This window comes from Hippoglossus hippoglossus, chromosome 4 (assembly GCF_009819705.1).
Source record: "Hippoglossus hippoglossus isolate fHipHip1 chromosome 4, fHipHip1.pri, whole genome shotgun sequence".
Taxonomy (NCBI): domain Eukaryota; kingdom Metazoa; phylum Chordata; class Actinopteri; order Pleuronectiformes; family Pleuronectidae; genus Hippoglossus; species Hippoglossus hippoglossus.
In genome coordinates this window covers 6,790,680-6,813,835 of record NC_047154.1, presented here as the reverse complement: position 1 = coordinate 6,813,835, position 23,156 = coordinate 6,790,680, and the positions used below count along the sequence as shown (strand labels likewise).

The 23,156-nt window shown below is 42.1% G+C and overlaps 1 protein-coding gene and 1 long non-coding RNA gene across 7 annotated transcripts; one reads left to right on the top strand and one right to left on the bottom strand.

Annotated features, from left to right (window-relative positions):
- The first annotated feature begins 171 nt into the window (after nucleotides 1-171).
- On the top strand, nucleotides 172-2,016 carry LOC117760613. Its single transcript, XR_004613691.1, has 3 exons — nucleotides 172-255; nucleotides 298-463; nucleotides 1,916-2,016. It is a non-coding gene; the product is annotated as an uncharacterized LOC117760613 (long non-coding RNA).
- A 1,090-nt stretch (nucleotides 2,017-3,106) lies between these two features.
- slain2 (SLAIN motif family, member 2) lies at nucleotides 3,107-21,626 on the bottom strand. 6 transcript variants are annotated; one of them, XM_034583750.1, is made up of 10 exons: nucleotides 20,876-21,608; nucleotides 18,155-18,297; nucleotides 10,559-10,726; nucleotides 10,291-10,464; nucleotides 9,856-10,206; nucleotides 9,605-9,754; nucleotides 7,939-8,025; nucleotides 6,743-6,781; nucleotides 5,739-5,946; nucleotides 3,107-4,762 (listed from the first exon to the last, which is right to left on the bottom strand). In XM_034583750.1, the coding sequence occupies exons 1-10, from the start codon at nucleotides 21,358-21,360 to the stop codon at nucleotides 4,699-4,701; spliced, it is 1,869 nt and encodes a 622-aa protein (XP_034439641.1). In that variant the 5' UTR covers nucleotides 21,361-21,608; the 3' UTR covers nucleotides 3,107-4,698. The 6 variants fall into 6 exon arrangements, with proteins under 6 accessions (XP_034439641.1, XP_034439643.1, XP_034439644.1 ...); XM_034583752.1 differs by having other exon boundaries at nucleotides 7,939-8,022; XM_034583753.1 differs by lacking the exon at nucleotides 6,743-6,781.
- Between the last annotated feature and the right edge of the window lie 1,530 nt (nucleotides 21,627-23,156).

The following is a 23,156-nucleotide window of genomic DNA, read 5'->3' as shown; positions in this document are numbered from 1 at the left end:
GGCGGGGTTGATTTATGTAGGATTGACAGATTGAGCCTGAGGGCATATGTCTTCTTTCCTGTTACAGAGGTTACTTCAGTTACAGAGGCTCACTAGGTTAATACTCTTTTGTCAAAGATTGAGTTTTATACATATAAATGAATGCATTTTCTCTGTTTCACAGGCTACTGGTACAACTACAGGTCCAGTTTAAGCACTGGACAGCTCCACAGAGAGCTAAACTGAATCGACAGCTGCCATGCTGGATGTCACACTGTCTGTCACCTGCTCTTGTTCCATAGACACTTGACCAATGAGTGGTTGTCAGTGATTGGACAATGCTGAACCCACTGTGAGCTTGTGGAGTTTCACCTGTCTCTTAGTTGACCAGCCCGATAAATCTTTACTCCTGATTCCAGCAAGTTAAACAATGTGACCATCTACACTGACCGCAACCTATCAACAGCTGATCCAAGGCTTCAAGGTCTCTGCCCGACATTTTGTATCATCATCTATTTTTGTGTGTGTATGGTGGTTACAAAAAGAGAGGATCACTTATTTAGGGTGGGCGTGTCACGCGCTTCCCCTTGTGTTTTTCTCCTCCTTTTCCTCCCTCTCTGGTGTACATGACGAGTGATTCCATGGAGGGTGATTTTAAGGGAGGCTGGAGTAGAAGCTCTTTGTCTCTCTCTGCCATTTGAGCTGCAGCTATCTTCATCATCGTGGCACAGTTTATATTGTTTCTATTGAAGTTGACCTTGAGTTGGGGGGCTGGTCATCCTGTTTTGGGTTTTTGTTATGGGGACGTTTCTGGGACCTACGGCCCACTGCGTTGTTGGTCCATATCTTCTAATGTTTTGTTGTTTTTGGCCAGGCCTCCACACTCCCATAGTTTCATTTAAGGACATTTGATATAACAATTTTCCCTTTAACTGTAAGTGGCGTGGCGTCCTCCTGATGTGTTGTAGCCGTAACACCTAACCCCTAACAGACGTCAGTAGAGTATATCAGTGGTCAAAAAAAAGACAGATTTTTGATCAGGAACAATGTGGTGGATTTGTCCTTTAAGCCGGGGGGTTTAAGAGCTGGAAGAAGTGAATCCTGGGAGATGAGTCTGTAGTGAAGACAGCTGTTTGTTGAGCTTGAGTAAGCACAGCCTGCATGAGTGAAAACTGTGCTGACCTTTATACTTGTGCAGCAAACTATGAAATTCTGCCTCCTTCCTCTTTTGTTGGCTGCACCATGAAGTGTGCGCATGATGCACGAGTCGTCCTCTAAAACATCTACAACTGTACGGTGCACGTAGAATTCATAAATGATCTGCTTGTGTGTCAACCTGAGAGGGTTGTCATGACTTCTGGAATTAGAAGAAATGCTGTGAGATTGGAAACGCTCACGTTGCTGAAGTGGCAAGTAAAAAAAACACATTGATGGAGATGCTGAGAGGTTGCATGTTCTGTTTTACAAAGAGTTAATGGCCATGGGAAGCGATGAGACATCCAATGCCTAAGTATCCTGCTTCAGCTCAACTGAACAGCTAACAATAAACATGTTAACACAACCAAAGGGCATTACAACGTTTCTCATGGAGTCCAATGTCAGCTGCGTTACGAGCTGGTGACGTCGATCAGAGAAATCCTCTGAGGACCAGACCGTCTCATTTCAGTTCGGCCTTCCCGGTCTACGTTGCCCATGAGGGAGGCCGTCTTTGTGGGCCATGTGCTATGTGTTAACTTGAGTTCATTAGAAAAAGTAATAATGTTAGAATAAAATAATGTTTCTGGTGAAAAAAGAGTTTTAAAATGTTCCAATTGTGCCTTTTATATGTGGATTTGTGTGGAGCGAATATGGTGTGTCACAGTTCACCAAAGTTGAATTCCACGTGAATTGATTTGCCACAGGAAGTGAATCTTTTATCTGCCCCTTTGTTTCATAGATTGGAAGTTAACGGGAGGTGAAGGTTCACCACAGAAACATTGGCGTGTGGGCCTGGGCCCTCGAACAGCCAGGGTTTGTGATGTCACAAACCTAAGAAACCAATCCAATTCATTGTGTGTGAGGGGCTCAGTGGCTGGAAAAAGCTCCTGAACTGCAGGTGAGATGTGAGGGTGGAGAGACGTGGGGCAGTGGTGGAGGTACATTAGCATATTCATAAATCCCATTACTGAAATGAAGGTGTGGAGCTATATCTAAGCCATTTAAAGCCCATGAGTGGAATTTGTTCATGACGATCCTTTTGAATGTGTAAGTTTGAGGATCAAAGAAGACTTATAGGGGCTGTATTAAACATGTGCAAAGTGACTACACCTGACATGATGACAAAGTACAACACTTCATTCAGAGAGGTACAGGAGGAATGTTTCATTAATTAACCATAGTTAACTCCTAGTAGAACTGATCCTGTTGTCTAACAGACTCCCTAACCTCTTTTTCATTCTTTTTTCTAATTTCAATTTGCTGAACCAGTCCGACAACTTGTTAAAACATTGTCCTGGTTTTTATTAATATTGTCTCTTTTTCTCTGGTGTAGGTCAAACAGCTCGCACAGTGTTTGTGAAATATTATTTTCTGCTGCTTTGACAGTTGACTCCTCAAAGTAATTCATCGTTTTCAGCGCAGCATCGTCTTGCCTGTGTTCATTAACCTTGCTCTTTTGGATTTGACTCACCCTCCTCGACTCCTATGTGTGTGTGCAGCCCACAGACTGAGACCCTCAGAGAGAAACTCCTTGGTGCCTCACACAGAGGAAGCTGAGCGCCCAGAGAAAATAAAAGCACTGACGTCACAGGTCTTCAGGGCACCGAGGCTGGAATGGGATGGGACAGTTTGCCTGAGTCAGTGACTCAGGCTGTCGTCGGTCTCCTCCCCTTCCCGGAGACACACTGTGTCCCCCATTAACCAATGGGTGACTCCAGGTACGTGATGCAGCAACTGCCCGTGCACAGAATACACAATGTGTCACTTGCCTGTTAGTGGCTGGATATGACACTGACACAGACCTAGAATATATTTTCTTTTACTTTTCTAATTACAATGAGCCTGGTTCATATAGAAGTCTGTTCATGATGTTAAGTACAATATGAGCACAAAGTCAAAAAAAATCAGGAGACCAATAACAACTTTTTTCAGCTTTTATTTGAAATGTGGCTTTACACAGGGAAACAGAATGTCATGTTTGTGGATATAAAAAAAAGTTCAATAACAAAAACTTTTCACACAAAAGGTGTGGTTTGTCTTTTTGCAACATTCGTTCTGACTTCCCGAATCTGAGCTTTGACAGAGGCACCTCTCTCTTTAATAAATAGTTTCATTTACAGAATGCGTAATTAGTTATAAATATGAAGGCGCATAATAAACCTTTTTTTTTAAAGCAATTATAAATGTATCGATTACAAAAAATCCAACAGGCAATCAAATCAATCAGTCAAGCAGCGATGCAAAATCGCAAATAATATTGGCAAAGCAAGAAAGTTAGCACAAACCTATAAAACATAGAAAACATGATGTTCAAACTCAAGTGAAACATTAAATTATAGGCACTAGTTGAAGAACAGCCACCACACCACTTACTGGAACACCTCCACTCACACCGGCACACCTTTTGATTCGTAGCACAAGAGGTCAGAGCCAGCCGAAATGTATTCAACTCGTCATCTCATCTTACTCAAGATATTTGTGATATTTTCATCAGTACATGATTTGATATACACTGACAAATCTGTTGTGGGAATTTCAAGAACATAAAAGATTTTCTTGGTTTAATCGGCTGAATACTTGACGAATATATATATTTGAGACATCAGATAAGTCATGCCTGAACTGAAACTGACCAATCGGAGCACTTAAGGGGGAAAATATAACTTGGCAAAGTGTGGTACAAGTCAGAACTGATGCTTTTTCCGAGTGGTCATTAGTCACCCGGCTTCATCACGAATCCTGATTGGACGCTCTGAAAACATAATAAAGGCTTTGGAGATTTAGCTTGCAACTGAGGTTCAAAATGTACATTTCAAACAGCTGAAATCTTCAAACAAAATACTGATATGGATGTTTGGACATACACTTCTTAAATAATTTGAATAAATAATTTTCCAAAACAAACTTGTGCATACATTCTGGCTGATTTTACAAGAGTAAAGATTCTTTTCAGAGTCATACCCACACAGGTGCTTTCACTGTTGCAAGACACCACCGAATCTCTAACATCACGGGACAGTTCAGCTGCACAGCGTCGTCATAGAGATCGATTGCTGTGCAACACGTGTTGAACACAGAGCATAAAGAGAGAAATGTGCGGAAACATTTCAACCTGAGGGAGATGAAAGAACAGAGCAGAGGAGTGGGAGGAGAGCTGGGCCATGGGCTGATATGACACTCAGGCATATGAATGCAGTCAAACCAAGGCAGGTGATGTGGCCTCTGCTGGCGGAGCTGGAGTCGGCCTGGTTTCTTTGGCATTTAATGGGCTGTTTGCGTGACATGCCTGACTCCTCCAGTGCCAGTCCCCACACAGAAACACGCCGGGACGTCCTCTTTGACACCGTGTGTGTTTGACACAGTCTTCCCCTTTTTTAAATTCTTAATTATTTATATTTGTGGGACATTGTCTCTCATTTTCTTTCTCCACTGTAGAAGTTATCTAGGTAGATAAAGTGCCATGTTGTAATGTCTGCCTCCTTGTGTTGATAGTTTGACTGGAGAGCCCCCTGCTGGCCTGCCTCAGTAACAACCTTCTCTCCAGTTGTCACCCATACCGCCGTAGTTCCGAGGAGCAGGAAGAGATCTGATGAGGAGGAGACAGAAGGTTTAATGCTGATTAAATTAATAACTAATCATACCTTTTAAAACCAAAGCGTTCAATCAAAGTGTAACTTCAACCCTTAGTTTTGGCTGAAGTCCCTCTACCTGAAAATTCAAAAAATGCCTTTAGAAAACAGTGCTACCCCACCCCAACCACACACACAGACACACACAGACACACACACACACACACACACACACACACACAGAGAGAGACACACACACACACACACACACACACTCGACATACCAATTAGCTTGCTAAAGTTGTTATCTAGGTTGTTAAGGACTCCAGTAGCAGCACACACAGTGAAATGTCGTATGAAGTAGAGGCTTCTCGCCTTCAGAGTTACCTGGTTGGAAATTGAGTTATATACAAATGATGCATTTTCTATGTTTCACAGGCTACAAGTACTAGTACAAGTTTAACAGTTCAAGTACAAGTTCAACCGGCTCAGGCAGCAGTTCAAACGGTGTGTAAGTGTGTGAGTGTGAGTCAGCTGAGGGGTATGTGAGGATGAGAGGATGGTGGGTGGTGTTGGGTGATGTGATGGATTAGGGGTTGAGTTTTCAGCATAGATCTGAAAATGAGTACAGCTTTACAGATTCCCATTCACAAGCGGTTGCTGGTGGCGGGGGGGGCCACCCGCATTTGATCCTTTAATTAGTGTTATGACGTTGACACATCCCTAACAGTTAATTCTATGAAAACATTAATCCTGCAAGGTCTAATACGGTTTGAAACACTAGGTGGCGTTATAAGACGATAAAATGTTTTACATATTTGGTATTAAATGTGACATTAAAACTGACATTATTGTATTTTATCAATTAACTAATAATAATAATAGTCATATAATTAAGTTTTCAGTTTAAAAAAACACATTTAAATGTAAGTAAGTATATTTAATTCTCATTACAGAAGTACAAGATGTGACTCGTGTCTATGGTGTAAATACCTGCGCACAGGCTGAGCCAGTTTGCTGCGAGGCAGAGGGATGCCCCCTCCCGCAGAAGCATTCGGACGGGGTAGGCCACTGCGTGGAGGAGCCAGGGAGCGGGTGGGGGTGGAGGTGGCAGAACCAGGGTTGGGTGTGGCCTTTACGGGCTGCCTCAAGGCCAGAGGGGACGGGGTGGCGGGAGTTCGCAGCTTACTGGGAGAGGGGACTGAAGACAAGCAGAGCAGGAACACAGTCAGGTATCACTGGCTTTTGTTGATCCTAATGCACTTTCAGAGATTTCAGTCTTATCAGTAGTTGAACAATGAAGTTATGATCCAGAGCACAATGGTGTGAGGTAGACATACACTCAGGTGGCACAATATTGGTACATCTAGATAAAACTAAAACAGGCTAATAGAACAGTCCAGCAGTAAATCCTCCTTCATGATGGTTGTAATGACCAGTTTTAGCAACATGTTGTTTTGGAGGGTACAGTTTGTTGAATTGTATTGTGTTATAAGGACGGTTGTTTCAATTATTTGATCTGTACATTTATGCTAAATAATAGAATCATCTTTATAATGCAGAAGATATCAACCGCATCACAGCCTGCAACCTCCAACATGATTATAAAGTGAAATCAACTGAAAAACACTGAAACCTTCATGAAGGAGAATTTACTACAGACTGTTGTATCATTAGCTTTTACTAGGTCTACCTAATAAACTGCACACCGAGTGTAAATATGATGCCTACATATAAATATGTACATGTCGAAACTAACCACATCCATCACAAATTTATAGATGAAGTCAGACCTGTTACCATGAAAGTTGAGAACATTTTAAAACATGAACAGAAACTCTTAATGTTTTCACAAAATGAGGTGACGCGCACACACGCACACAGCATATACTAGTGCAAACCAGCAGCACATACCATAGCACAACATCAATACAACCACGGCGCGGAACAACAATCACAATATTTAAAAAAGGTGGAAATCCTCAGTGAATACTCACTGAAATCACCTTCTTCTCCAAAGCAACACGAGAGTGGGACTAGACAAAGATGAAGACAACAGAGACAGGCTGTTTATTCAGAGCTGGGAGGAAGGGGCCCAGTACGGGATCTGATCCTGACCGTTTGTTATCTTAACAAACTGTGATGCCACATGAGTCTTGATCAATAGGACCTCAGATGCTAGTTTTCCATGTGGCATGAACATTTCATCATCTACCTCACTGGAGGTAATGTGTACAGCCCAGTGAGTGTGGCTTTAGATAGTGATGAGACAGTGAGGGAGACATTAGCATGTAAAGCACATTCTGCTGCTGAAATGCTAACGTAGCCTTTGTCAAAGACCTGTAGACTTCTCTCTCGTCTCTTAGGGACAATGCTAACTTAATACTTAGCAAATTAATTCATCTAGAAATCTGAATTGTTTAGGAGAAAATGTTATTGATGAACGCCACCAACTAGTTTCTCAGTCATGTAAATAATCGCATCATATGACTGAACAATAGAGTAAGAAAGACACTGCAGTTTATGCTGCTGAAAATGTCAACTGAATGCTTTTCTGAAAACATGATGAAAAATCTAAAGCGGCTGTTTAATTGGTAAATGAACAAAGTAATCTTAAAACACAACATCACGTATTATATATTCTAATGATTCAAGTAAAACAGAAATGCCTAAAGTCTTTATAATATATATGTAATATTGAGAAAGATAAGGTGAATATAAAGAAAGACAGATGACTGACATGAAGTCATGAATGACACATTATTCTTAACCTGGACCAACAGCAGTGTTCTGACTTAACTCAGCCTGTATGATTGTTTACAGAAACATCTTCACACAGTCCTCAAGTGAATCAGCTCTCTGTATTTCTGTATGGAGGACTACCTGTGGGATTTAGTTATAAACTCAAACATCTCTGTCAACAACCACCCTGCTCCATCTCCCTCTCTGCTGGTTTCTTGCAGTTGACTCTGCTCTTAGAGTTTCCTCAGTCTCAAGAGTCTGAAATGACAATCTGGCAACTAGTGCACCTTCCTCAAATCCACTTCAGCTCTTTCCTGGTTTACAATTCATGTGCATCAGTTGTCCATACTTGCAGTACGCAGGTAGCTGACTGTATATTACTCATCATAAATGGGGCATGTGTCTGCACGTGAGTGATCTCACAGCCTCCAGCTGGTTTAGGAGCCGTTACCTCGCAGGGCCGTTGGGCTTTGGAGGTGCTGTTTGGGTTTCGGGGAGGAGCGAGAGGGGGTTGAGTATCTCGGGAGTTGAGCTGCTGCTGGAAAACAGGGACATTTCAGTACGGGAGTCAGACTTGATTCTGCTGGAGATTCACAGCATGACAAGAGAGGAAGAGGGGCTCTGAAAGGCAAACAAGCCAGTCTGAGGCCACTAGAGGGCTCCACAGCCAAACATTAATAAGCAGCTTCATTCAAGGTGGAGGATCACCAGGGCCACTGTCAGCTTTGACAGACAATCCACCAGTGACAGAGAAACAGAGGCTGGTGTGTGTTACACATGCTTTATAGTAGACACGTTTACATGGACAACAATATTCTGATAATAACCCTATTTTGACAATAGTCTGAGTAATGTAAACAGTATTTACTTATTACCTTAACCTGAATAAGGTCATACTCTGAATAAACAATAATCAAAATAAGACATGTGGAGTGTTCTGATGTCAATGCATTCATTACATTATAACGCCCAATTGGCGTTTTCACTGCATTTTACAACATCTACATCCAGCAGTTACCAACCTCTTGATAACGCATGTCTTGTGTTTGAATGTTAACAAGTAGGACATATTGTTGACATGTCATAATCGGACTACGATCTGTAACATGTAAACAGGAATATGAATAAAATATTCTATCTATTAGCAAATTATGTAAACATAATCAAAATAATGTCAATAGTCGGAATACAGCTGTCCATGTAAACGTACTCAGAGAGAAGTCAGGGAGAGAGGCAGGAATGTATGTGTCTCACATGCCCAGTGCAGCCAGAGGTCAGATAGAATCAACACAACTATCCTGAGGGGAAACCTCACAGCTGTTACACCTTTTTAAACTTCAATGAACAAATAAAGACAGGCCACCCGGTGTCACTGAGAAGTCTGGTTGAGACAGCATTAATGCAGTCACTACATGTTTGACCAGCTGATTTATGCCCTTTGACCCCATCCCTCTCTGCCTATAGTCACAGAGAGATTAGCATTTCTGGATTAAGGAAAAATCCATTTCCTTTATCTACCATTACAGGATTAAATCAGACAGATAGTCTTAACTCACAGAGGTGGGATGCTAAGCTCTATAAAAGATGTAAAACCCTTATGGACAAAATGTAAAAGAACATTAGTGTTACTGATACCAGGAGTTGCTTCGGGATTCTCAGTGCTACTGACGCCATGCACTAGTTCTGTAGGAGGAGGGTGATTGTTTGAAGTGAGAGTTTGGGCTGGGAGAATAAGAGGAAAAATGTGTGTCAATAAAAAGATATTAGAGCTGAAAATGATAAGAGACAAAGAGGTTTCCCAAACACCAAAGCCATAACACAACAAAGCAACACAGGCCTGATGCTGTAGGAGGAGCCAGAGAGAGGAAGATAATTCACACTAACAATGACTAACAAGGGATTACACAGCCTGTTATGTTGCTGAGTGATCAGTTTACTGTGAGAGCAAAACAAATATCAGGTCATTATTATGACACAGTCATATCAATAATTAATCTGATCATCTGAGGTTGTGATTACTGTAGCAACAGATGTGTTCATAACTTTAGAAGGTTTGGGGTTTTGCAGCTAAATCATAATATAAGGCATGTTGTGTGTGTGTGTGTCACAATACTCACTAGCAGACTGGTTCTGGTGTCGAGGAGAGCCTCCATTTGGCACTTGCAGGTTGGACTCGCAGCTGCGGCTGTTCTTGACAGGCTCTTGGGCCGGGGGCTGGGTCGCTGCTGAGGAGCGCGTGAGGTTGGGGAGACTGCGACGCAGCTTTTCTGCAACAGCAGCACAGAAGAGAATTAGCTCATAGTGCCCAGAATCTTACAGTGAACCACTGATGTCCCGCACTTAGTCCATCTCTGCTGGCTCTGTTTACCTTCATTCTTCACCACGCTGGTCTGCAGGTCGTGACCCTGCAGCGAGTGGCGAGGCTGCTGCAGGCGGCTGATGCTGGGCTGAGGCGAGCCGCGGCTGTGGCTGTACTCAATAGAACGAGCAGGGGAGCGTGAGCGAGGCGAATTCCTGGGAGAGGCGTGTGGAGAGTGTCGGGGGGAGGGGCTGAAGCGGTTGGAGGGCAGGTGGAAGGCCGGGTGCATCGCCTCCTCCTCGTCGTCCTCCAGACTGTGTGTATCTAACTCCTGGTCACTGAAGGTGCTGCGCCGTAGCGAGTGGCAGGAAGAACCCGAGCTTCGTCTGGATGCTGTTGCGGCATAGTCCTGTCTCAAACCTGACGACAGACATTTGTATTGTAAAAATGTGGTCTGAACACAGAAAACTAGACAAAACTCCTGTAAGTGCTACAGTTACATACTCTCCTCCTGCATGCGAGCCAGTATCTGCACATCAGTGACGTCGTTGAGTTTGTAAGTAGTTGAGGAGCCCACGGAGTCCTCGTCCATTTCTGAAGTGCTCAGCTCACTGTCCACAGACGACTGTGGACTAATTGCCGGAGGATTCCTCTCGGCCGCTGCGTTTCTCTGGTGGGCTGGTGAGGAAATAATCAATTTAGTGACATTTATTCAATTACACTAGACTTGAGATCTTCTGTAGTAGTTACTGAACTATTGAGAGCCTCATACCTGCGTTCCCAGGTATGAGTTGCTGTCTGACTATGGGCACTCTGCTGGGAGTTGAGGAGGGGGAGTTGAAGCCACTGCTGTAAGGGCTGTTGGCTGCGTTTGTGCTATACGGGCTTCCATAGCTCTGCTGGTTGTAGGGGCTTCCATACAGGCTTCTGCGCTTGTTGGCTGTAGAGTCACAAACAGAACTTAAACATGAGTCCACACTACATGAGAAGATCAGGAGAGAACAAGAACAATGCATTCGAGAGAAGTAAAAAGTCCCTGTCCACATGTTATCAGCCACTTTTGGAACCTGCAATCACTTAATCCCTCTTCAAAAATACTCCAGTGAAGACAAAAGAACATTGTTTAGTCTGAGGAGCCCCAACCATACCTGTGTGCAAAGAGTTAGAAGCTGGGAGTCGTTTTTGTACTTTAAAAATGTTTATAACCAGCTAATTTTACTAGAGCCTGACCGATACATGATAATAAAGGCTGACATGAGCCTTTCACAGACATTGGTATCAGTGTTTATGTCTTTAATGATAGTTGCCAATGCGAAAAGTTTTAATTTACTGAATAAACCCCAAATATATAAGAACAGAAAAAAATGTGGTGTTGGCATCAGCCCCCAAAAATCCATATCAGTCAGGCTCTATATTTTAAATCTTATGTTACGAGTGAAGAAGAAAAAGTGAACGTAATGTCAACATTAAATTCTGCTTTATATTAACTTTTATAATGGTTATTCATTCTATGACAGCAGGACGAATAATTATGGTGGGTGTATTAAGTCATGAACTATTTCTTTAGTCAAGCTGCTTTACCTCTGTAACAGATCAGCGTAATATTGTTCTGATAAGGAGTAAAGAAGAAGAAAACTTTCCTCAGGAGACGTTTTCAAGTGACACGCTGCCACAATTGGAATCTATGACTAAGGGATTAGTTATTGAAAAATCTGTCGCATCTTTCCTGAATAGATCTTAGGATAATCTTCCCTTCAGTGGGAACTGTTGGGTTTTCTCTACAAACTTAAGGTCTCTACCTTAAATTAGACTGAACAGAATATCTTTTATTACAATCTTCATTTTTGCCATGGACTTTTGTGTGAAGCACTTTGTAACCTCGTTTAGATAAGTGCTATACAAATAATGTTATTATTCATAAGAACTAATAACCAACAGTCCACCATGTAAAAAAACAATGGAATACGATGAAAAAACCCAACTAATTATCTTAAAATGTCTTACTCAAACAAGAACAATTGTGTTAGTAATTGATTAGTGTAATAATCAATTCAAAATATGCAGCCTACAAGATGTCAGCAGAAGAAGAGAGGTGAAGTGAGGAAGTCGGGAAGCTGCGTTTGTGAGGAGGAACTTCTTGTGCAGTAATATGTTAACATACATTATCTATGCTGCATCCATTCACTGCAGCTCATTAAAGACCCAGACAAAGTGAATAGCTACAGTATGCTAACATACTTCAACAGTTTACTACAACAGCAGCAGTGTCTGCAGATAGCAGAACCTTAATGAAAGCTCTACACTGTGCTGCCGGTCTGCTTGAGTTTCTTAGACCATACACTGACTGTGGGACTAACAGAGAGTTCCTACAACATTAGCTGGGAAAAACACTTAACAATACACTCCATTCATTCTATACACACAGTAAACCAGCGCACAATGCTATTCTCTGTGAGATCCAGTGCAGCAGCAGTCAAAGGCTCCAGTCTATAGTCCTTGGTCTCGATCATGAGATCAGACCCTGCACAGACAAGCTGCTGGTTACTGGGATAGTTTGCTGTGTCCCTGTGCACTCGTCTTCCCATCCCTCTGTTTTCGCTCTTCTCTCTGACTGAATGTGGTTATAGCCGAGTGGTGACTGGAAAGTGTCTTTTAAGATCAGCTACCTCTTCTTTCCACGCGTCTCCCTACACTGTCTCCTCCTCCTGGTGCTCTGCACTCAGTCTTCCTGCATTATTTAGGAAATAACATCATGTCCACTCTGCACACATCAGCTGCTGAGGAGTATTAAGAACGCTTCAACACGTGGCAGAGTTACACTTTGTTTTCCATTTCATGACAACAGATTGAAACAGTTCACCTGCTGAAATTAACTATAATTATCAAACTCAATATTCATTTAAAAAAAACGTATTCAGAAACATATCTCCAAGGTTACTGCAGGTTTCAACAAGGTGCATGTAAGCCTTTTTAAGAGCATAATTAATCAAATTTAAGACCTGAAGATATGAAGGAATATCAGTGTCAGGATTACTTTCACTTAATTGAAGATGAGGTAAAGTAACCTTAATCTAAAATAACCCTGGATTTAGCACCTTCTCTCTCAAACTACAGGCAGAGACAGAAGGTATTCATATTCTTTCCCACAGCCAAGCAGAGTGCACTGAGATGAACTCAGACCAAGGTGCTTGTAGACCTGCTGTCACTGCGGGTTGAGCAGGTACATTCAGGTTCAGACCTACAGAACGCATACTAACAGGAGAACAAAAGTGGAGGCACTACATTTGTGCTTTGGCTTTTAAGCATATATGAATGAAATTACTTAACAATTAATAATTGTCAGTTCCACATTGGTCTTGTTTGTAGTTTTAGTACTGTGGGCTTATATCTATTATGCATGCCGCCAAAGGTTTTAAGCAAGACAGAGTAGAATATTGGCTATATTTGTTGATTGATTGCCCCTGTGTGTTCTTGTGGATTAAGAATAGCTATTATGCATTTATACCACTGACAAACATAATTACATATTTCTGTGAGTGCTTTACAAACATGAATTATCTCTCCGTGTGTGTTAGGAAAATCTTCCTCTATACACAGTCTGTACTGGCTGTTGGGTCCCACCAATGAGTGTGGCTGCATGAACCCAGCTACGAGTCAGTGTTGAACAGTTTGGAGATGTTTAGAAGACAGTGTGTCCTATCTCAGTAATCCTACTGTCACTAGAGAGACACAGTCAATCTGAAGGGATCTGACTGCAGCCCAGGGACCAACCAAAATAGAGTGTCCTCAAATCCTCATGTCCTGAGACAAAAAGAGAGGTTAGAAGAAGAGAAAAGAACTGCTGTCCCTACCCACCATGATGATGTAATTTCTATTGTCTCTGATATGACTCTGTTTAAGAGAGCTTTTTTTCCGTCTTGGTTTTTTTAGCCTGTGGAAACTTTAAGGCAGTTAAATGAGCCAGTACATAACTTCCTGGTAGAAAATACAAGCCTGCAGGGCTGAAATGTTGAAGAGAAAACTGAAGACAGCGCTTGGCATAGAGGTTTCCTCGATATGAAAAACAAAATAAAAGATGGATTAAAAACAGCTGCAGAGAGCTTCAAGCATATCACAGGAGAAGAGCAAACAGTGAAGCTTTTATGAATGAAAGAGATGAATAATGAGGAATTAAGCTGCAAGGAAGAGGTGAACTAACTGTAGAAATGAGGTGAAGGAGATGTCAAAGCATTTTTGAGCAGAAATGGGGCAGGTCAGCTCAACAGTGAGGCACTATTTAAAAAACTGCTTGATTGTTTCGGCCTGGCAGCAAATTGTGACTGAGGATTGTCTGAAATGAAAAAAGCAGTGCAGTCTGACTAGTACAGTCAACTATCTCACAGCAGTCTCCTCCCCAGTGTGAGTTATATAACCGAGGCACGTCATCTGGGGATATGAGTTTACCAGGGTGTGCAAAGACAAAAGGCTCAGTCGCTACTGACACAAACACTTGAAATCATGTTTAAAATATACGTACGCGCCTGTAGGAGTGTGCACCTGCGATGTTTAGACAGACAACTTCATAAATGTCCCGTCTCACAGTGAAGACTTCTTCACTTTGGTTTCCACAACTAAAGTTACGATTGTTTTCTCTCTCTGCAATTCCTTAAACACAGACTCAACTAACACCATGGCAACAGGGTTTCCATGGTCCTGGAGAGAGCTGGTGCGAAGGAGAGGCTGAGGAGCCGTGAGGGCGTGTCTGTGGTGAGTCTCCCAGTCACTGAGTCACTAACGCTCTCAGAATGTGGAGCTTAGGGTTTGCCAAAGTGTTTGTGTGCTGAAAAGGATGTCAAGTTGTCACAAAAATCCTCTCCAACACCTTGATTTTCACACTTCATTCATTGAATTTAAGTTTAAACCACATGGTCAGTGAATCACACAAATACAGTTGTTACCCGTAGGTTATGTTTTCAACCCTGTCCATATCTTTGTTCGTTGGTGTCTGTTTGTTTGTTTTTCCACAAAACTTGCTTCAAGGAAGAACCCATTACATTTTGTGGATCCTGATCAGGGGACAGATCCAGGAATGTTTCTTCACTTTCTTTAACAATGTGAGATTTCCAAAGATCAATTTCCTAGAGAATAATTCATGGATCTTGATGGGAAAAAAAAATCAGACACATTGATTTTTGAGTGTGTGAAATTTGGCGCAGCTTGATTAAATTTGAAGGGACTGTTGGGCCTTGGCGGAGGTATGCGCTCGGCTGAGTGCCACTCTAGTTTTTTGCAAGCATCTGTGGAAGTGATGACAACATCGAAGCCAAGTGAGGAGAGAAGTGGAGGGAGTGGGGCGGGTGGTATCAGTGACAAGGGAGATACAGTATATCCAGGCCGTATGGAGGATGACGTTATCCTCGCTCCACACCTTCACTGATGAGGTCACCATTTATGAGCATGATTCATTAAACCTCACCCGAGTGGCTGGTTATTTGTTGTATTGGTCAGCCAAAAGACAAACAGGGTGTGTAGTTTGCAAAGGCTACATGTTTTGTTCAGCGGTTGTGAAAAAAAAGTCTAGCACAATTTAAAGCTTCATGTGCTTTTTTCCATTTTGTTACCTTTGCCAAGGAGGTTATATGTTTTTATCTGCGTTTGCTTGTTTGTCTGTCAGTAAGCAGGATAATATAAAAACTACTAAATGGATTTCCACGAAACTTGGTGGAAGGAGTCTGTAAAGGTCATGAAAGAACCCATTCAAATTTGGTACGCATCTAGATCAGGGGGCAGTTCTGACATTTTTCCAATTTCTTTAACGTTGCAAGATAGGACCTCTTTCAACATTTTCATTTATTTCTCAGAAAATAATTTATGGATCTTCAGATGAAATAAAGCAGGCAGGTTGGGGGCGGATATTTATGAGTGGGTGCAATTTGGTGCAAATCCAAATAAGGATGCTCTAGTGAATTTAAATGTGCTTTCATAAGAGGACTGTAGAAGTATTCACTCTACTCAGTGCCATTCAAGTATTTTCATATTTTTTAAGTTGATCTGTGAAACATGAGGGATGAAAAAGGCAGCGATACTTGGATCCATAAAGGGACCACAGTCGTATTATTTTAACCGCCACTATAAACAAACTATAATTACTATAATTCAGTGTCTGTGTGTCCAGGTGCAGTCCAGATTCTTGCACAACAGAGAAGCTCACATCTCCTCTGGTGAACAACCTCCTGCAGCCTATTGCTCAACATGATCTGACTGTCACATGGACATACCACTGTCAAAATGGAAGTGACCTCTCTCAGTTTAGCTGCAAGGATTTGAGCCGTATCCTCTTCACTGAGCAAGCACCTATAGTTAGTGGGAGTCAAAAGCTCATAAAACAGACATCAAGTAAGAACAACTAAATATATTGGTAGATCTGAGTAGTAATGTTTTAATTATGTATGCTATGTGGTGGATACAGTTTCAAACTATTCTGAGACATCTCTTCCACTGGGGAGTTTATCATCCATCTTAGTTCAAGTTCTAGTTAGGACCATATGTTTTGAATTTCTAAGAATAATGTGGTGCATCAGAAAGTCAATATAAATAATAATATAATAATAAATAATAAATAATACTGAACCTGCCCTCAGCACTTAGGTGCAATCATTTGGCACAAAACCATAAATATTTTGCATTCCCCTTGGTGAAATTATGAATTACACATTACTCTTCACACACTTTGCTGCAAAGGAGTAACAAAGGGGTAGCATGATTCATTTTATACTAGCTACACTTATAGCTTTGCATGTCTGTTAGGGTTACCTCTTTAACACTAAAAGTAGCAGATGTACGGGTATTTCAAACGCAGATAAACCTGCTAAAAAAGGTGATTTACTCCTCTCCCATTGCCAGTAGAGGAGTTTGCCTTTCTGTCCCCCCCCCCCCCCAGTGATTTATGTTTGACATCATGAATGCACAGACAACTGAGAAGCTCTTTTACCTCGCTGTCTTGCCAAATTAGCGTGTTCACCCAGGTATCACGTTTCTATCTCTGCCAATCAGAGCATTTATCCATTCCCATTGCAGACAAAAGCCAGATATTAGGTTTTTTGACCAGTGGAAAAGTAGCTTTAGGGTTTCGCAGCACTATCAATCCCATATCACAAGAAGGAGCCCTTAAGTACACACAGATTCAAACAAACCCTGGTGCTTTCACCAGGCTCAAGTCATTGATTAGTTTCTCAGGTGACATAACCTGGTCTGAGTCTGCCTCCTGCTCATAAAGGTGCAGCCTCAGCCATGCAGTGACTCACCATACAGGTACATGTGGGCAGTCCAGCTAAGGGAAGCTGTGCATGTATTCTCATACATCAAGGATCAATAAAAAGAAATAGTAAGATTATTACAGAGGCTCAATCCCGTAAATTAAAGCTCTCAGTGACAAGAACAATCATCACTACATTTCTGATCCTGCTCTTATCTATCCAGCGAGAGGAGCTATAAAAGTTATATGAACAAGCTCTACTTTACTGGATCAATAATTCTACATTGGCCTCATATACAACAATGATTTACAATTGATCCTTCAAATAATCCAAAACATCAGAGTAAAAATTCTGATACAACACAGCTTTGGAAAATCACTGCTGTTTCATTATATTGTTTGTGCCATGACATTTACTGTAAAGCTGCTTTCAGAAAAATCTGTATGTTTTCCTGAAATTTTCCAGAGGGACAGTATGTGAGAAGGCAAATGTCCGAGTCAGTATCTCAGTGAACCCATGTGAGAGGAACATTTCCAGAGAATTCACAGCAAGGGAGTGGTCGTGTTTATAACGTTTTTAACATGCAACGTACTTGAACCTGCAAGAATAGAAATGTGTCAAGATGGAAAAAGGGAAAGCATACACGTAAAGGACAAAAAGAGATTCAAGAGCTTTTGTGATTTTTGCAGCAGAATTTATACATCATGTCCTGCCTCTTTAATGTTCTACTTAGGCAGCATCCCTCGCCTCAATGTTCTGTTAATGTTCCTGTTGTTGTGAACGTGTCTGACCTGAACAATCTCCTGCTGAATTCCTCATCTGAGAAAGGCAAACACTTGAAGATGTCCTGACCCAATTTCTGGACATTTTCCAGAGTTACTTACAACACACAAAACTTAGCCAATTAGAAAATCCATATGCAAGTTAATAGCAGAAAGACAGATGCAGGTAGACTTCACACAAAACAATGACTCAGAAAAGATTTAACAAGTTAAGCTTGGTTAAGCGTCGCTAGCAATGAATCCCTCCTGAGACGGATTAGTGTATTACTGTTGTTGTTACAGTTTACAGTAGTACTACTGCTGCTGAGTTCTAAGTTGAGACTGCACAATGTGATCACCAGTGCTGTTTACCTGACATGGTGACGTCCAGTCTGTGGATGAGGGAGCGCTTGGCTGACTCCATCTCAGGACTGGGGTGGTCCAGTGCTTGGCGACACCACACGATGGGACTCAAGGCTTTTTGCAGGGGACTGTTCAGCTTCGTCTCATATAGCCTGGAAAAAGGCAAGAAGAGCAGACAACATTGTCACAGTATATTGTCAGGACATAAAAGCAACACCAGCGAACATGACACAAACATGAACTGGCAACTTCCTCCTCTAATAATGGCCCAGCACGACAGCTGTCACCTATCACTTCATATGTAATGAGACCTGATCGCTCAGAGAGGACATGAGATTGACGGGAAAACAAATGATTTGTCACAGAATGCTGCAGTAGAGATGACACTGCAGCAGAAAAGCATTTAGGCAGCTATGCTTGCTTAATTTAAATTACTGTGATCTATTTCTGCTAAAAGACACTGTGACTTTGATATATATTTTTCAATCGTCTCAATACAATCTTATACTTCACATGTTGCATGTGTTGATATTGCAGAAACCAGTGTTCCCTGTCTCTGGGATGTGAGGACAGTGCAACTTTGAGCTCCCACTGCAGCAAACTTGAAGAATGCACAACTGTCAGTGGCTCAAAGCGTCTAAAAAAAGGGCACTGGGTTCAGCACTTAGTCAGCTGCACTGATAGAAATCAAAGATGAAAATACATCAAGGTATAAAATACATCAAATAAAGAAACTGAATCGCCCATTACTCTGTCAGTTAAAACAAGAAGAGAAGAGTTTCCACTCTGTAGAGGAATCTGAGTCAGCAGCTGTCAGCGCTGTTGCAGCCACAGAGAAAGCCTTTCATGATGAATTAGGGTAGAGGCAGGCTAGTGCAGAGGAAAACAAGTCTGAAATCTGGGGCGGCACGTTTTCCTTGTTTACACTCATTCAGATTTAGTGAAGCACATAGTAAATCTCCCGGCCTGCAGACATGACACTCGTGACGACGTATATAAACTACCTGCTCTGAAACAATGATGCGTGTCAAGTCCACATGCGGCAGGAGGAGGGGGACAAACATGGATAAGGCGAGTGCTGCAGGGGCAGGCAGCGTCTCCAAAAAAACGTCCTGAGGCTAATTCAGAGATTACAGGAGTCTGTGACAGGAGCTGGAGAGCGTGGGGCACTACCAAGTAATCCCAGATATCAATCTGATCCAGAGGGCAGACAAATGGCTGCAGTGTAATGAGACTGGCTCTGCTGGGCATGAGTGAGCAATACCTGAAAGAAGTCGAAGGCTCAGTGGCTGGCAGAGGCAAGCTGCTGCAGGCAATGGAAGAAAGACAATGGCTGGATTAAATAATAAAAACTTAATGAAAACGGATTTATAAATACTGATTGGCAGAATCTCTTTATTCCATACACGTCATATTCCTGTGGGCTAGTTTCAGTATTTAACCACCATTCTGCTTTGTCATAGTCTGCATGGTTATGTGTACTTACTCGTTATTCTTTACCAGCACACTTACATCTTGTAGACAGAGGATTTGTCCATTGACAGCCAGACATATGTCACTGTCTGCTGGCTTTAGATACTGTTATTTAGGTGAGCTATGCCCTAATGTTGCTCATTACAGTGTCATTATAGAAGATGACAATCAGACAAACTCTTCCTGACAAGACAAGATAACAAGGACCATCTCCCAAAGAAGGCCTGTCATTACATTCACGAGATGGTCAGTAGCTACTGTAGTTAATAACAACTGCTGCTATCCTTTCAGACCTTCTGTAAACCCATCTCTTTATGCGGACATCAGCTTTGTACGACTCATCTGAGTGTGCGACTCCGCTTTTAAAAGGGATTTCCTCAAGTTTGGATGAAAGGAGACATTAAGACAAATCCAGTCCTATTCTGAAGATATCCCTTCTTAAGTCTATCTGTGCAAAGCCACCCTGACTCTAAAACCATAAATGTTCAGCGCAGGAGGACATAAAGTGAGCACAATGTGGAGGAGTATGAATGGACATGTGGTCCGTCAGGATAATTCTCATGACAAGCAGGCCTACATGCTCATCTTTGTCCACAAGACACTCCACGTGACCATTTTATCTTATTAATAGCTTGTTGTTTGTAATCCCTGCAAATGCGGTGCTCAGCCTTATGACACTGACGTAGCTTTTATTCCAACACGATGAGCTGACAGCCCTGGTTCTCCTCTCCTGCTGTACAGAGCAGTGTAGCTCGTGTGACAACTGGTGTGCTAAAGGACGAATATATATCCATGACTACCTCTCCCACATGGCTGCTGCTGCTGGCAGGAAAACAACTTTCACTTTGCACACTGATCTCCTCCAAATCTGCCACATCACAACAACAGAGGTTCAACAGATGAGACAGCAGAGAGTGTGAGGCTCACGGGCCGCTGATCACTTTCAGACACACACACACACTGTGCATGTGTTGGAGGAGATAATGGAAAGAGATTATGCTCTGACTGTATGACAACGCATGTCTAATATGGTCATACAGTCATATATGGGAATGGCATCGCCCACATGACTTTCCAAACAACCTCTTTCACACAGTCAACGAGGCTCCCTTCAGATTTCCGTCTAGCTATAGAGGATATGGTTTATGCAAGTCGATCGAGGTGGTATCGATGTGTGGAGCAGCTGTACCCGAGCTGTACCCGGGCAATTAAAGCTGTCAACCCGCACTGAAGACAGAGACACCTCCCCACACTCACCAGCTGTCCTCGTCTTCGTTTAGACAATCCATGTCCTCCAGGTCTAAGATTTCCACCTCATCCAGCACCGATGTTTCCATCTCACCCGCGAAGCTCCCGGCGGTGTCTGAATAAAGTGAGTTTATGCTCGACACGGAGGTGGCAGCCGAAGCCCCCTCACATTCGTATGCCCTCCTGAAACTGATGCCGTCGTAAGAGAGCCTGGGGCTCAGGCAGCGGTTGTTCTCCAGCAGCCCACCGTAGCCTCCCGTCCCGACGAACCCCACCCCAGGGAAGCCGGCCAGACCGGCTGCCATCCCCGCGGACAGGGACGAGGAGTCGTAGCCGTCGCTGAGGGGTCTGTGGTTCTGTGTCATCGCTCCGGACGAGGACAACATGGTGGACCTGCTCCGGAGCTGCTCGTTCTGCTGTTCGAGCTTCTTCACCAAGTCCTGGAGCTTCCGCACCTCCAGGTCCGCGTTGATATTCGAGTTGATATCCTCCATGGTGGCTCCCCAGCCAGCCCAGCGGAAAAAATGCAGCGGTGTTTTTGGACGTTTCTCCGCCGACAGTCTGCCTGTGTTGGTTTACTTCCCTGTTACCTCCGTATTCTCACAAGACACACCGCTGTTCCGCTCACTTAAACCGCCCAGCGTCGTCATCTTCCCCGGTTGTTCGAGCTCACGGGCAGGGTCGAGGCCATTTTCATAATAGTCGTCACCAACTGTGAAAGACCAACAGGCGGCGGACCGATCACGTCACTGCGCTCGGTGTCGGGAGCCAGCACGTAACCAACACCTATTTGCGCGTGCACAGATCTCCACTCGGTATTTACAGATCCGGTTTCGGTATCAAACCTAAATAGTTCATACATGTGTAAAGACTATTTGTTTATTTTATTTATTTAATCATTATCTTTATGAGGCTGTCCCATTGTGATGTTCTATCTTTTTCCACGAGAGACATGAGAACAGGAGACATTCACAATCAGCAAATGAACACAACAAGGAGTATAAATAAAAGTAACACAACTATGACTTGATTATAAAAATGAAGAATCATGAAAAACATCAGATAACAAAGATTTGATTTCACTAAGGGGAATGTCAGACTGCAGCTGAAGGAAATATAACAATGATGATAATAATAATAAATATATTAAACATAATAATAAGCTTTATTTATATAGAACCTTTCAAAACACAGTTACAAGGTGCTTTACAAGTTAAAAATGCAATTTGAAGAACACACAGCATTAGAGCACAGATAAAGAAATAACAATGTTACAGATGAGAAAAGATATATATAAGATAAATAAAAACATTGTGAAATGATTAAAATAGTCTGTTCAATCAGAACTAGGAGAAAGCACACCTATAGAAATGTGTCTTTAAGATTTAAAAGGGGATAAGGAGTTTGCCAGACTGATTTCCTCAGGGAGATTGTTCCACACAGTGGGAGCCTGACACAAAAGGTCTGGTGACCTTTGGTTTATTGAGTTGGGCCTTCGCTGAGGACCTCAGTTTACAACTGGAGACATAGTGTCAAAAGATCCGAAGGTTCAAGTCCAGGTAGTACCTTAAAAGTCAGCAATAAAATCTTATAATTACTTCTAAAATGTAATGGAAATCAGTGAAGAGAAGCTAAAGTCAGAGTAATATGTTCTCTTTTAGCAAGTTGCAGCTCAATCCATTAAAAAGGTGCATGACACCTGAGCCCAGTCCTTCCAACATTAGTGCGAGGATAGAGGTTATCGAAGGTGATGTAGTAACTGGATCGTGTATTGTAATAAGTAGTTTTAAATGAGAAAAGAGATTTATCAGTCTGCACTAAAATAGACTTGCGATTTCTGATATTGTTAGTTCCCTGTAGCTCTGAAGTATTTTTGGGCCTTTTCAGTTGTCACTTAATTGAAATGTTATAATGCATCTTGTTCTCCAAAGCATTATTATTTTAGACAGTAGAATCCATGTGCACCACCAACATGTGCATGATCCATTCATACAACAGTCTGCTCCTTCATGCAGAATCCAAAGATCATAAAGGTTCTGAATAGTGTTTCTAAGATAGTGACACAGCATCTCCATCAACTTCTGACATGCACGAAGGTGTGATGGTCCATGTTGCTTGCAGCATTAAATGTTTGCTACAAAACGCCACAACCAAAATATATTTAAATATCCATTAATGTATCTATTCTATTTATTATCCATTTATAACTATTTTTTAATTTTATGAATTAACTAATAGCAACAGTGTTGGTGCAGTTTAAAAATGTACACTAAATTCAAAATTAATCAGA